Raw genomic sequence first — 15,289 nt, 5'->3', positions numbered from 1 at the left:
TCTCACAACAGTGAGATCATGACCTGAGCCAAAATCAAGAGTCAGATGCTTAACCAAGTGAACCACCCAGGCACTCCTCTTGTTCTTTTTCAATTGCTTTCTTTCCTTCTCATTTATCCTTATTTCTACTTGTTGTTTTTTCCTTTCTTCCTTTTCTTTTACTTTTTCCTGTCTTATATTCTTTTATCTTCTTTTCCTTTCCCTCTGTTTCCCTCTGTTCCTTCCTTTTCCCCTCTTCTTTTCCAGCTTTTTTTCACATTTCAGCAGAAAACGCTTTCACATTCTAATCAATCCCAAATCTAGCAGTTGTTTTATGGACCGATATTAGCACCTGCTATGCAGCCAGACATTACAAGCAGATGTAAGCACAGGCAGGGCAGTGCTAAGACCCTGGATGGAAACTAGCCAAATCAGCATGAGGTGTTATGTAATTGTGCCCAAAGATTCAAACAGGAAGCCTTCTGCAAATTTCCTTGTAAATTATAGAGTGGCTCCCTGCCACTCATTTTTGGCATAAAATGGATTTGTGAAACTAGGGTTGAAAATCCAAATTCTTTCTCTATCCTGGGGCTGCAAGCTATCAAAAGCTATTTTAAAAAATGTTGTCTCCCAACAAAAAAATTCCCCACGGAAAATATACAGAGGTAGGGGAGCCATAGGCAAGAGTAGAAACAATTATTATACTAAGTGAATTAGGAAGTGCTTACTAAATCGATTTGTTATAAGGAGTATAGGAAATTATGAAAGAGAAAGTACTTTCAAATCTGTAAAATGTAATAAAATATAAAGCGTTATTGGAATTTGCTGGGTAAGCTTCCTTACTGGGAGTGGAAAGGAATTTGAAATTATTAAATATTTTCTTCCTGAAACTGACCAAATAGAAGCTCCTCAGGTTGCACATTTGTATGTAGTTTTAATTTCTTAACGATGAAACTGATCTCTTTCTTTTTCGAAGACTTTAACAATATTATAAACTTTAATCAAAGACCTCTTTGGTGTTCCAGAAATTTTTTTACACCTATGTGCTAAGACATGAATTTTATCATTTGTTTCAAAATTAAAGACTCTGATATGATGCTTAATCATGCTACTTACAAAACGAGAGGAGTTGTCATTTCTAAGGGTTTTGGCGTTTCCAAATGCTTCCAAGATAGGATTCACTTCATGGATTTGATCTTCTAAAGTCCCCTGAGATGCAGGTATGAGAAATAAAACAGATAAAATTTTCAGCAAAATTCTGTAATGTGATAAACCCTCCATTCCTAGGCCAGACCCAATTCTTGTTTTGATAACCAGTAGCTAAAAACCATTTCCAGATTTGGTAATACAACGTTACTTTGGGATGGGAACTCAGAAAAATAGATGTATGAGAAAATGTCTTAATATACAATGCCTCTGTGAATATATGTGGGAGCTCATTTATTTGAAATGCTTCTCTTTTGGTTGGCATTAGCCTAAGTGGGAAAAGAACATAGAGATCTATATCCTATTTCCAAGCAAGTTTCATTCCTTATATTTTCCCCATTGTTAATCTCCATCTCTTCCCATCTAATTCTCACACCTGGGAATTTATCCTAAGATAACAGAACAGAATCTTGGCATTATTAAATTAATTTTTACCTTGCTACTATTCCTAAGTAATCTAGCAGTCCATGTCAAGCAGTGACTTGTGACATAAAGAGATATAGATATTTAATTGGTTAGGAGAAGGGGAAGGACTATCTTAGGCTAGAAATAACAGCACGAACAAAAATCAAAACTCAGTACAGAAAGATTAAAGATTTTATAAAAACCAGAAACCTATTTCTTGTGGTCCTGTTAACAATGTATGTTAACTATGTAACCAACCATGTAGTTTATAGTATTTAGGCATTTATAAATTTATAAATACTATGTCGCTTCTAAGTATTATGGGTCTACTATCCTTTAAATAAGTAAGGGGATATTTAAGCAAAGATTTTCATAGAAGTGTTATGTATTATGTAATGTGTTATATATTATCATAAGGCTCAATGGCTCCACCAAACAAACTCACACCAAACAATCTAAATTGCACACAAAAATGAAGTAATATCTAGTGAATAACAGTTCAATGACACCTAAAGAAATCAATCAAATTCAGAAATGTGGGGGTTGGTAAAGAAACTTTTTATGGTTTGAAAATTGGACCAGTTTGTTATTTTGATATACTTCTTATTTGCAAAACAGCAGGATGGATCCAGGATTGAATTGAAAAGGCAAAATAACAATGCCAGACATAGAAAGATAAGAGGCTCTAACAGCTCAATAACTCATTGATTTTGAGTCCCACTCAGAATTATCTAATTTTATTTTGCATACCGATTCTCATGGTCTAGTTACTCTCAAATTATTATGAAACTCATCAACATGTTAATGGAGCTTAACAAAATAAGCTAAATTAAAAATCACCAAAGATAAAAATAATTAAATAGAGAGGGAAGGTAAATAGAACCTGGAATATGATTAAAGTTGAGGGTATGTCCACCAGGCATTTGAGATCTGATCCAGGGGATAGTGGTGAAGGAAGCAGACTTTTACTGGTGCATATCTGTGGGAGTTTGACATTTCATGATAGCTAAAGGAATTCAGAAATATCAAAAGTAGCCATTCAAGGCACTGATGACCCTAGCCTTTAGGGAAGATGGTTTAGATCTTAAAAGTAATTCTCAGAGGGTTCAATCAACAAAAACTAAACCCTTGAAGCAAGTCTAAAACAAATTATGTAATTTTATATTTGGGAGTTATTGGTTTGAAGCACTTAATAATCCTCTCAAGAGGCAAAGATGGGGGAAAAAGACTTTTCTAAAATTTTCTAATTGTTCTGTGGTTCTTGTCTCCTCTTTTCTCCCCAAAAGTAATCAAGGCAGAGCTTCCATGATCAGCAGATAGGACCACTTCATCTTTCCTGCCAAGATATATGAACACTTACCAGCTTTTCCCTAGATTCACCCATGGTTCCTATGGTGGCAAAATACTGGATAATATGTTTGGTGTTCACAGTCTTTCCAGCACCAGATTCTCCTCTGTGATTGAAAATTCAATGACACAGTTAACTGGTTCAGAATACAAATGCAGTGAAAGTTAAATAAATTTTTCCCAAGAAGGGAAATTTCTATGGAAAAAATGGAACTTAAGAGAAAACTTTAAAGAGATGTAGATATTTAATTGGTTGGGAGAAGGGGAAGGACTATCTCAGGCTCTAAAAACAGCACGAACAAAAATCAAAACTCAGTACAGAAAGATTAAAGATTTTATAAAAACCAGAAGCCTGTTCCTCATGGTCCTGTTAACAAAGAGCTGAAGAGCACCTCTATTAATTAAAGACTGGTCTCCTCATTACCAACTGTTCAAGGGATTTTTACATATTGAGGCTATCAGATGGCTAGGTCCAACCCCCTCCCTAAGAAGAGGGCCTACCAATCATTCCACCTGGCAGTTGGGTTTTAGACTTCCCTTTTACCTTTGATAACCAGTTAACTTTGTAATGTGGGAAGAAAACACAGTGGTGATAGCTTCATCACTCAAAGCATCATAAGATCAAGGTCTGCCTTTATCTGTATGAAACTCCAGGAAATAGTCTACCTTTTCTGCAAAAGGCTGAACACTAACTACCCATCTAGCTGCAAGATTCTGAGACTGTTATTCTTCTCAGGATAACTAGAGCCAATGGAGAGCCCAACACACGAGGTGGCAACATTATTGCATAGGAAGACTAACAACTTTAGCATTTCACTGCCTCTTAGGTCTTAGCCTCTCCCCTTAGCCACCATGCTGACAGTTTACCTGGCCAATCAATGCTCTTCTCATCAAAATTAACATACAATGTGGTATCACTGAAGTGTTTTTCCTTCCATTTTTCCTCCAAGTTTCACCATCTCTTAGTTCCTACTACTTAATATACCTTGGTCTACTCAATCTGACTGCCCAGATAATAGCAGATTATATGTTATGTGGTCACACCCATTGGACTTTCATTCTCTCTGTCCAATTAGCCAGTCCAAAGACCTTTGAAAATGATTATATGGACAGGGATTTCTCCAACAAGAAGATGACTAAAATCAGCTTGTGCACTAGGAGTTCTAAAAGATCTACTAAAATGGTGGAAGCAGTCTAGCTAGTACCAAATTTAGAGTAATCACTGACTAAAGTGTTATGACAATTTCCTGAGTATCTTATTCTTGCCTAGAATGTATTCTGTATCTAAAGAGCAAACAATTCAAATACAGTGAATTTATGTTTTATTCCCAGTGAAAGGTAGGTGTCTGTTTCCATTGAAACTCTCACGGCTGGCCAAAAAGAAGAGGCAAGGCAAACACTTACGTCAAAAGTACAGACTGATTCTCTCGAGCTACAAAAGAAAAGAAAATGTCAGAACGTTCTTTTGCCAGAGCTTCTACGTATTGGCAAACTTATTCAAAATTTCCTTGGTTGCAGTTTGAAGTCAGACACAAGGGAAAGGATTTGCTCTCAGTTGGAAAAAAAAATACCATTTAAATAGTACAGAGTAAAATAGATTTTTCCCTTGCCCCTATATATGCCAGTCATAAGAACATACAAATCTCAGGCCTATTCTCTTGCTCCAAATACAAATGATAACTGACTAATGGTTGACATTTTTGCCATTTTAAGCCTTTTAAGAAGCATGGTGCTACAATAGCTACAGAGAAACTTCTTTGTGCCAGAAAGTCTAGCAGGAGCTTTATGTAATAAAAGCTGCCATCTACAGGGGGCTTACTCTGGGCCAGCCACTGGGATGAGCACTTTCAATGCATTATCTCACTTAATTTGACGTGTGAGCTAATCGTCTCCAGAACCCTAGGAGGCAGGCTCTATTTTGCCCATGTTTTATCCAAAAGAAACAGAGGCTTCAAGTGATTAGGTAACTGTAAAGGCCACGCTCTGTTCACAATGCCTACGTGACTCTTAGTGACACGGAGAAAAAGTAGATCAGATATTTTTACCTTTCATTTTGTAGGGCAGCCACTTACTGTGAAGCATGTCCTGAAAGGCATTATCGGCAACAGCGAAGATGTGAGGGGGAGCTTCTGATCGCCTCTTCCCTTTGTAGGCAGCCATGACTTCTTTCTGATACACTGGAAGCCACTTGTAAGGGTTTATGCTCACACAGAAGAGACCTGAATATGTCTGAGGAAAAATCAGAGAAGATTTCAGAAAACAGGTTAGAAATACTTCCAGGTTTGTCAGCTCTCTCACTGCCAGATAACATTTGCTGAAATATTTACTCATAAAGGAACTAAAAGGAGGAGAGCTTTTAGATTCTTACAGAGAGGGGACTATAACAAGAGGAGATAGAATCAGGTTAGAGTGGCAGCAGGACCTGGGGTTACCTCTTCCCAGGGAGATGCGCTAACTACTAACATGTCTGACACACACACCTTTTGAAGACAGAGAGCACGCCATCAGCAGGCTGAGCAGCCATCAGGCATTTGAGGCCAGAAGGTGGCTTGTGTTTCAATAAGATCTGGAACCTGGTTTTTAAGGCACTGAGGGGGAGTAGTTCATTTGGGTCACTGAGTCACTATAATGGTTGAATTGTGACCCCTAAAAAGATACATTCAGATCCTAATCCCCACAACCTGTGAATGCGATCTTATTTGGAAAAAGGATCTTTGCAGGTATAATTAAGTTAGGGATCTCAAGATGATATGTGGGTGGGCCTTAAATCCAATGGCTGGTGTCTTTATAAGACACACAGAGAGTAGATACGGACACACAGAAGAGACAGTGATGTGAAGACAGAGGCAGAGACTGGAGTGGTGTGGCCACAAGGAATGCCAGCAGCCACTAGAAGCTGGAAGGGGTAAGGAATGATTCTCCCCTAGAGACTCCAAAGGTAGTATGACCCTGCTGGTTTGATTTGATTTTGGACTTCTTGTCTCTAGAACTGTGACATAATAAACGTCTGTTGTTTTAAGCCAACTGGTTTGTAATAATTTTGTTACAGCATCCAAGGAAACTAATATAGTCATGTAGTTACAGCTTCCAAGGGGAACTAATATAGTCATGTAGTAAATCAAAGTGCCAAGGAGCAAGTTGACTACATTTCATGGCTTCTATCGCAATGGATCCCAAATGCCACCATTTTGGCTCAATCTACTCAGTGCTGCTTCTGTTGAAAGGGTTCTGAGTAAATCAAAGAATTTGAGCAACCATCACCAATTTAATGATGATGAAAAAATCATTCCACTTACTGAGCCCAAACTAGGTGACAGGCACTGCACTGTCTGTTTTACATTCTCTTATTTAATCCTCCAGGTTACCTTGGAGAGTCAAGCATTCTTATCCCATTTTACAGATAAGGTGACCTCAAGAAGTTAAGAAACTTAAAGACTAGTAAGTGAAAAAACTAGCATTCGGACAAAACTAGCATTTGGCTCTAAGCCTTATGCCTTTACTCTAGCTTGACAACCTAGGGAAAGGGATATGAATGTTGACAAATTAAAATTGGGGAAATGTTAAGATAAGATCCCTTTCCAGTGGGCATTCCTCAAGAATTATTCCCATGTGAGTCACCTGGGTGGCCCAGTCAGTTAAGCGTCTGACTTCGGCTCAGGTCATGATCTCTTAGTTCTTCAGTTCTACCTACTATCTGCTGTCAGTGCAGAGCCTGTTTCAGATCCTCTGTCTCCCTCTCTCTCTGCCCCTCCCCTGCATACATGTTCTGTCTCTCAAAAATAAATAAAAACATTTAAAAAATTATCCCCATGTGAGTATGCTTAATTTCAAGGTAAGCGCTTATCCAAAAGAGGGCTGAGACATTGCCAATATGAGTGCCAACATATTTCACAGTAAAGCATATACACATACATAGATCATCCAATGGTCATAGCGCCTCTTCAGGGTATGCAGCACAGATGCTTCATTGACATGCATCAGCATTGCCACATCTTCAATCATTTCAAACTTTGGGGGATTCATCTGCTGAACTTCATCCTCCTTGACACTCAGATTCTGCAGAGAAGAGAAAAATATAATATGTATTTTCCTATTTTATGTTCCTTCATTTTGCCATGCATTGCAAAGAATCTTCAAAGAGTCGAGAAAAAGATGCCTCATGAGAGGATGGGGACATAAGTTTAACCCACCCTAATGAAAGAAACAGGAATTTCTCCTGCCCATGATCACTCCTTGCCTGAAGACGAAGTTTAACAAAGTTTTTGTTGAATCAAAATATTCTATCTTGCAGAGCTCTAATCCTATGGCTCCTTACTGACTGGTTGCCTCTGAGAGCACACACATCATATTGCATATGATTTGGCACCTCTCTTAATGTTTAGGTTTAGAAGAAGGAATTTGGATAGAAGGATTGAGGAGGCAGATGAATCCTTCCAGACTTTGTTCAAGACCTATCCTCTTCCTCAAACCTTTCCCCACTCCCTTAGCTCATTTTTAAAAAAATCTTTTACCATATAAACAACCTGTACTATACTGACACTAACTCTTGTGTGTGTTTTAATAATTAACTATGTTAGACTATTTCTCATCTAGATTATAAACACTTGAAGAAGGAGTTTTGATGTTGTTTTCTTTTATAATTACTAAAGCATCTATTATAATGTGATGTATAATGTAATGTGACATGGTAGGTACTCAATAAATATTGATCTCCTGATGAAAATGGATGTATTGCAACCAAAGAGTTGTCTAGAGTTGCTCTCAAAGTTTCCTAACACCATCTCTTATAGCCCTTTTCTTTGCTTAAAAAACATTGGTATCAACTGATGACTCCATTTAATCCCAGTTGGTGATGGCTTCTTCTCACATTCTCCATAATCTTGATCAAATTCCTACCCAAAGTCTGCTTCAGCATTGTTCCAATAGTAATCCCTTTTGTTCTGAATCCTTTTAAATTCCATATTTCAAGGACTCCTTTTCTGTAGAACATAGCCAGGTTCTCTTGCATCTTTAAATATCTCCCCTTAGCTCCGATTCTATTATTCTCTCTTCTTTCATTGTCAACTTTCTTCCATAAGTATTATTCTACACTTACTGGCTTTGTTGCCGCTGTTAATATTAAAAAGACTGTTCATATGGTTATGAAAAGTGTGGTTACTTCTAACATCAGGAGGAAGAAGCCTGGAGCTAGGGAGACAGAGGAGGAATAGGCGAATGGTACCATCATCACATGGTGGAAGGACAAACAGGACAAAGCAAACCCCTTTAGACTCTTCTCTCTACATCATTAACTTATTGCTTTCATGCTCTTCTTCCTACGATTTCTTTTGAAAATCATAATTATAGCCATATTATATTTACAAATCACCTTAAATACTGTGGAAAGGCCACAGTTTTGGAACATATGCTCAGACAAGAAAACCTCTCATTTGGAAGCCTAATAAAATAGGGTTGGACTCCATCAAGAAAGTGAAAAGACAAAACTGGGAGAAAATCTTTGCAAATCATATATCTGATAAGGGACTTGTATCCAGAATATATAAAGAACTCTTAAAATGCAACAAAAAAAGCAACAAACCAATTAAAAATGGGCAAAAGGTTTGATTAGACATTTCTCCAAGGATACACAAATGGCCAATCAGCACGTGAAAAGATGCTCAATATCATTTAGTGATTAGGGAAATACAAATAAAATCACACTCAAATACCACTTCACACCCATTAGAATGGCTATAATCTAAGAGATAATAATATGTGTCAATGAGATTGTAGAGAAGTTACAACCCTTGCGTATTGCTGCAGGAATATAAAATGATGCAGCCACTTTGGAAGACATTTTGGAAGTTCTTCAAAATGTCAAATATAGGAGGTACCATATGACCCAGCAATTCTCGTAGGTATATACACAAGAGAAATTAATACATCCACATAAAAACTTGCATGTGTGTGTTCATGGTGGCATTATTCTTAATAGCCAAAACATGTAAACAACCTAAATGTCTATCAACTGGTGAATGAACAAATGTGGTGTGTCCATACTATGGAATATTATTCAACTATAAGAAGGAATAAAGTATTGATATATCTTAAAACATGAATGAACTCCAAAACTATTATACTAAGTGAAAGAAGCCAGACACAAAAGATCATATGTTGTATGATCCCATTTATCTGAAATTCCAGAATAGGCATATCTGTAGAGAAATAACATAGATCAGAGGGGACAAAAGGGAGTGACTGCTAATGGGTACAAGATTTCTTTTGGGGATAATGAAAATATTCTAAAATGAGATTACAGTGATTGTTGCATAATTCTTTAAATATACTAAAAACTGAATTGCACACTTTAAAGAGGTGAACTATATGATATGTAAATTATATCTCAAATAAGTTGTTTTTAAAAAATTGTCATAAACAATGATGGAAAAGAGACATTCAAATCTACTTTCTCTCTTTTAATAAGAGATAGTCCCAAGGCTGAAGGACCCCTCTGTTTCTTTATTTAGGACATTCTCAATTTTTTTCTGGCCACCAATGTATGTTCCTGCTGATAATGCCCAAGTTTTTCCCTTAATTACATTAATCATATAAAATCTAGCTATTCTGGGATTTTTAAGGTCCAGATACTGCCAAAAAGACCTATTAAGACACGATACATAATAATTTATAAGTAGCCTCCAGAATTTTACAACTCAAATGGCAATGCTTTAGATTATAAATTGCCCAGATGCAAAGATAAGGGCGCAAAAAAGGAGGAACTTTCTTGGTAATGGTTACATCTGTTTGTTATGGAGTTGAGCCAGAATCGGAAGGAGATTGGAGACAATATGGGCAAGGAATCATCTATAAAATCTACCAGGAATTGTTCATTCGAGTCAGACCAATAATAGGGCCCAGTTCACCACCATGGGAATGGCAGGTAACCTGAGTTCAGTAATGTGGGTGAAGGTCCTGAGAATGGACTGTCTGCTGCCCTAGTGACAGGGAGAAGGGTTTGAAGGCCATTACACATTTACTTCACATGCCCTCCATGACACCTTACAGACTAACTTATGCCCACTTGCCCTACTAACCTCTTTCAAAGGTCATAAGTGACCTCCTAATTCTGAAACTCTTTTCCCAAGGCTTTAATTGCCTTCTCTAATATTTGGCATTATTGACCATGCCTCATCTCTTGGCTTCTCTGGCACTGTGCTATTCTTAGTCAAATTATCCCTCTCTTTCTGAATCCTATGAACAAAACTTGCTTCAGAGTTCTTTAGGTCATTATTCACTGGAAGGGGCACCTTTTGAAAACAACAAAACTTGAAATATTGATGAAAGAAGTGGAATTGTGAATTCTAGGGTCCATGATCTTTACCACCTGGCAATTGTTTTACTCTGATTTACTCAGTGTTTGTCATTGAATCTTTGATAGGAAGTGGAGCAGCTTCTCAAAGATGTATGAAATTTCCAAATGTGTATCTGGGGCATCTCCTTCCCCAGGTTTTTTGTTTTGTTTTGTTTGTTTTGCTTTGTTTTGTTTTGTTTGAGAGAGCACACGTGCACGAGTGGGGGAGGGACAGAAAGAGAGAGAGAATCCCAAGAAAGCTCCACGCTCAGTGCAGAGCCCAACTCGGGGCTCAATCCCAAGACCCTGGGATCATGACCTGAGTCGAAATCAAAAGATGCTCAACCAACTGAGCCACCAAGGCGCCCCTCCTACACTAGGTTTCTAATTAAACTATTAGAGAAAGGACATATTTAATTACTTGATTAAATGGAGAACTTAGTTATCCCTGAGATGAAAGAAAGATCCCTTTACCTTTCCATCTGTCGTCTCAACGATTATTTTGCCATCATTTTCACTCCCTTTAACCTCAGCCTCAACATATGCATTTCTGCCATCACGAATCCAGCATTTCTTTTTTCCTACAGAGGAAGAAAAAAGATTATAACCATAGTATTTGTACAAAATATACATTGGGCACTTTTGTACTGATAGATATGATATCATTTCTGCTGGTTCTGCTTGGTGACTTGGAATCACCAATACAGGAAATTGCAGAGTTAGATAAAATCATCAAAGCGCATCCTGAAGATAGCCCCACATACTGACTCTGTAGGAACAAGAAACACTTGAGCAAGCTGAGGCTGGGAACATCACAGACCATTTTGCTACAAGACAATTACTGGCCAACACCTTATAAGCCATTCTTCCCAACCCTAACGCTTACCTCTCACTCATAGTCTCAGGTCCTGAGTGGTTGTCTTGGTGCCTTACCCTTCCCAGCTCCCCTCCAAAACACTTCACTCAGAAAGGTCTGGTTACAACTAAGTGAAAATTAGGTTAGTGGCCATTTCTGCCTTTCTGGCTTTCTTTAGACCTTATTTTTAATATTGGAATAAAAGCCTGCTATGAAAATTACATGGTAGAATTAGAGATGTGGGATTAAGAGAAGAGAATATGGGTTATTTTTGCCATACAGCATAGCAGCTTCATATTATTTCCCACTATATATTGTTTTTCTCTCCTTGGCCTCCTCACTTCCATGCCCCACTCCTAAGTAAAGCAGCCCTCCACAATGCGATTAACCAATAAGAAGCTTCGGGTAAAATGAAACACTCTTATAACACCTGAGACAGCTTCTTTGGGCCTCACTTAGATGCTTCTCAGGTTCTCTCCCACCTGAGACAGATAGCCAGGGAAGATGAATAAGAAAACTACTTTTAAGGGAAAGCGAGTCTTACCAGAAGCTCATGGAAGTCCCAAGTCACAGATCCTCAAGTAGATAGAGGGGAAGGGAGAGGAGAGCATTTGGCTGAAAGAGGGAAAATCCGAACTCATGAATAGGGGGAGCCCCATTACAACCATGGCATGGGTGGGTCTTGCCAACTCCAACACTACCACCACCCCAATACATGAAACAAAAGTTAGGAGGCCTCATTGGTGCTAGACAGGCATCCCTCACCAGAGGCTCTCCCCAGAGGTGGACAGTAGGACTTGGGGACAGTGTGAGGTGAGGTGAGGGAGCATTCGCCCTTCCTTCCACCGTGTTTGTCTCTGCAAAGAATTTTCTTGCACACTTTCTTGCTGTCCCAGTCTTCACTGTTCTCCCTTCCCTGTTTCCTTAACTACAACCAATTCACCACTAGAATTGCTGGGCAAGAAGATTTTTATATTCCTATCAAACTGATTTTGCATTTGCTTCTACTTGTCGTTTGCATTTTAAATGCTGGTTTTGCATTATATTTATTATTTTGGTCTCTTTTTTACAAAAATGGATTTTGCTTTGTGTTATGTCTATGCAAAGAGGCATGTTTTCAAAAAGTACCTATTTTGCATAAATTTTGTGTGTTTAAGGTAAATAAATGCACTGAATTTTACACCAAATGTTATCACTTGAAAGAAACATGGATATACCTGGCAGGATTTCCACTTTTTTTTTTTTAATTTTAGAAAAAAACCTGAGAAAAGAGATCAAGAGAGTTGTCCATAGTCACATAGCTAATTAGTGGCATTAGAATAATGACTCTAGAAATTAAATCGATCACCCACCTCCTAAATCAGAGCTCTTCCATTACAGCATGCTTCCTGTCTCTTATATGCTTAGCTTTTTTCCTTCAATTTTTCTCTCAGGATTAGGTTCATCACCTGCCTCATGGTTAACCCTTTCTTTTATCATTCCTGGAAATGGTGAGGGAGAATTTCTGGAAACCCTTACCTATCTGAGGGCCAGTCCCTAACAGGGATGTTTTGAAGATAAAGTAAAAGAACTCAATTTTTAAGTTTTAAGTTTTAAGTTTTAAGTTTTTTGCATTCATGAATAATTGCAGAGATGGAAATGCAAACAGCAATGGTTTTGAGTCAGACCACCTGGATTTTAGTCTTGGCTTTGCTAGTAACAACTCTTTGGGCCTTAGTTTTCCCATCTGTAAACTCAGGAGGTTTGTATATATGGTTTCATATTTTTAGATGACTAAATATCTTTTCTAATATAAAGGCAATGTGAGTTTAATGGAGAAAACTGAAAAAGTAGAGAAACATGAAGAATTTTTTTAATCACCCATGGGGCACCATGGGTTCAGTCAGAAGAACATGTGACTCTTGATCTTGGATCATGAGTTCAAGTCCCACATTGGGTGTAGAGATTACCAAAATAAATAAATAAATAAATAAATAAATAAAACTGAAAAAACATATCACCTATAATGGAACAACTCAGAGATAGTCACTATCATCTATCTGAAGCATTTCTTTCCAGTCTTTTTTCTATACTATTGATTAAGATTGTAGTAATACTATTTCAGTTTGGTAGCCATTCAAAATAGATTCTTTATGGGTTCTAACATAAAAATCATCTACATTTAGCTTTGGAATGGTGTTTGTGTTTATCTCTAAAAGCACACTTTCTCCCTGACACCCAGAAATTCTACTTTTCCTTCCCAGGTCAGATAACAATGTCTTGTGTTTGTTTTTCATGTTTATTGTCACAGTAGGTCCCCATGGAGGAAGGTAGGCAGGGCAAGTATCCAAGTATCACCATCCTATTTGACAGATGAGGAAACAAAGGCTTAGTAAAGTGAAGTGATTTGCTCTAATTACATAGCTGGAGAGGGTCAAGGCCAGGGAATGTGAACCCAAGACTACTTGCCAAATACTCTGATCACACTGCTTCCATTTGGCCTGAGTTCAAAAAAGCAAACTCCATTGTCTACTCCCCCAGAAGGATGAAAATCTTTTGCTTACTGTCATCTTTTTTGCTGCTACTGCATTTCTATGAGGAAAACCATTTGGCCAATGAAAAATTAATGAAAAATTACTGCTATTTTTAAGTAATTATTTACAGTGCTAATTCTATTAAATGCATCATCCAATTATCTCTAATGTTTTGGCCTAATTTTTATTTTCTCACTTGGCACCTCTGCAATCTTGTCCTTCATTATCTGACTACCTGTGATAAGCTTCTGCATGACCAGTTTTGACCTCAGGGATAGTTCTGTTACTGTATTTGATTTGATGGATTATAATTAGCTACTCTAAAATCCAATCATCGTAATGAAATCCAATGACTGGAAACTGGGAGCTGATCCAGGACTGGTCTATGATGGAAATATAATGTCCTACATAACTGGTTTGAATTGTAATTGGTCATCTTAAAGTCTAATGTTGACTAATTGTGGGTACTAGAACAACACTCAGTCAGTATTTATATTACATTGTTGAATAATTTTGGAATTAAGATATGTAGGTGGCTTGATGCTAGATCACACTGTGAATCTGAGTTGAAATCTCTAATTAGCTGAAATTCAGAAGATGACTATGCAGCCCAGCCACGTAAAAAAGGAGGGCGAAATGTGACATTTATTTAGAGATTTTAATGTAGAACTCAGCCTTTATCTTGAGGGTAAATCCTCATTAACCTTTGTCCTTGCCTGTAACTACCAAGAGATTATTCATCAGGGTGAGCAAGTCTCCCAATTATCTCTTATTGAGTGTTGGTTGAGTGACCTTGCTGACCTGGAAGACAAGCAGAGGGCAAAGTTCCAAGATTAGAAAAGTCTGAGGAGGGCCAGGGAAAACTTCCATTTCCCCTGCCTTCCCCAAAGCTTTTCATTCCTTCTTCCTTGGAATGTATCAACCCTACCCATGGTCAAAGTCCCAGGCCCCTGTCTGTTTTCACCCATACTAAGGGGTTTCTGAGAAAGGCTTTATCTGGCCCACTCCCAGGAGTGTTTGTGCTATCACTAAGAGAAAGGGAGTAAGCAGGGCTTGGGCTTGATCTGCCTCCCAGCTGTCCTCCTCTTCCTTGCAGACTCATCCCTACCCAGGCCACTTGGCTCCTTGCTTACTCATTCGAAGGTCCATAGAGGTGAATGCATCCCAAGCAAATAAGTTAGGTTCCAGGATGGATGACTCTTCTCAACCAATCAAGTATCTCAGCTGCTACCCAGAAGCAGTAAAATAAAGTGAAGACAGAGGCCACCACAAGTCTTACCATCAAAGGCCATGGCCTGTAGCAAAAGCAGCTCAGCCTGGTTTCTTCTAAGGAAGGCTGCAGCCTCTCCAAGCTCCGACAGATCCATCCTTCTTCAAGTGATCCACCAAAACAGGCTTGGGCCTGAAAGAGAGCTACAAGGATTCACTCTGTAGAGAAGATAGGTGCAGGAAGAAATTGGTAGACACGGGGCACCAGGCACTAATCCAAGACACTATTCACTATAGACAGACTAAGAAGGGTTAAATCTTTTTAACTATATCCACACCTCCTCTCTCTCTGCATGTCTCAAGTGTATGACAAAGCTGGACTCAAGAACATCTCACTGTAGCGAGGCCAACTTACCTGCCAGGCACAGGAAGCACAGTGCCTAT

General features: G+C 38.3%; 1 protein-coding gene across 1 annotated transcript in view; it reads right to left on the bottom strand.

Moving 5' to 3' along the window:
* The window catches only part of MYH15 (myosin heavy chain 15), a 146,365-nt gene extending 131,362 nt beyond the window's left edge, over positions 1 to 15,003 (bottom strand). The window contains exons 1-8 of the mRNA XM_047875153.1: positions 14,916 to 15,003; positions 10,742 to 10,848; positions 6,850 to 6,993; positions 5,010 to 5,166; positions 4,342 to 4,369; positions 2,951 to 3,044; positions 1,560 to 1,574; positions 1,096 to 1,188 (exon numbers count right to left, since the gene is read on the bottom strand). Of these exons, the coding sequence (XP_047731109.1) occupies positions 1,096 to 1,188; positions 1,560 to 1,574; positions 2,951 to 3,044; positions 4,342 to 4,369; positions 5,010 to 5,166; positions 6,850 to 6,993; positions 10,742 to 10,848; positions 14,916 to 15,003 (726 nt within the window). The remainder of the gene's footprint in view (positions 1 to 1,095; positions 1,189 to 1,559; positions 1,575 to 2,950; positions 3,045 to 4,341; positions 4,370 to 5,009; positions 5,167 to 6,849; positions 6,994 to 10,741; positions 10,849 to 14,915) is intronic.
* Positions 15,004 to 15,289: the final 286 nt, after the last annotated feature.

This window comes from Prionailurus viverrinus, chromosome C2, assembly GCF_022837055.1.
Source record: "Prionailurus viverrinus isolate Anna chromosome C2, UM_Priviv_1.0, whole genome shotgun sequence".
In the NCBI taxonomy this organism is placed as follows: domain Eukaryota; kingdom Metazoa; phylum Chordata; class Mammalia; order Carnivora; family Felidae; genus Prionailurus; species Prionailurus viverrinus.
This window is presented reverse-complemented; position numbering and strand designations above follow the sequence as displayed.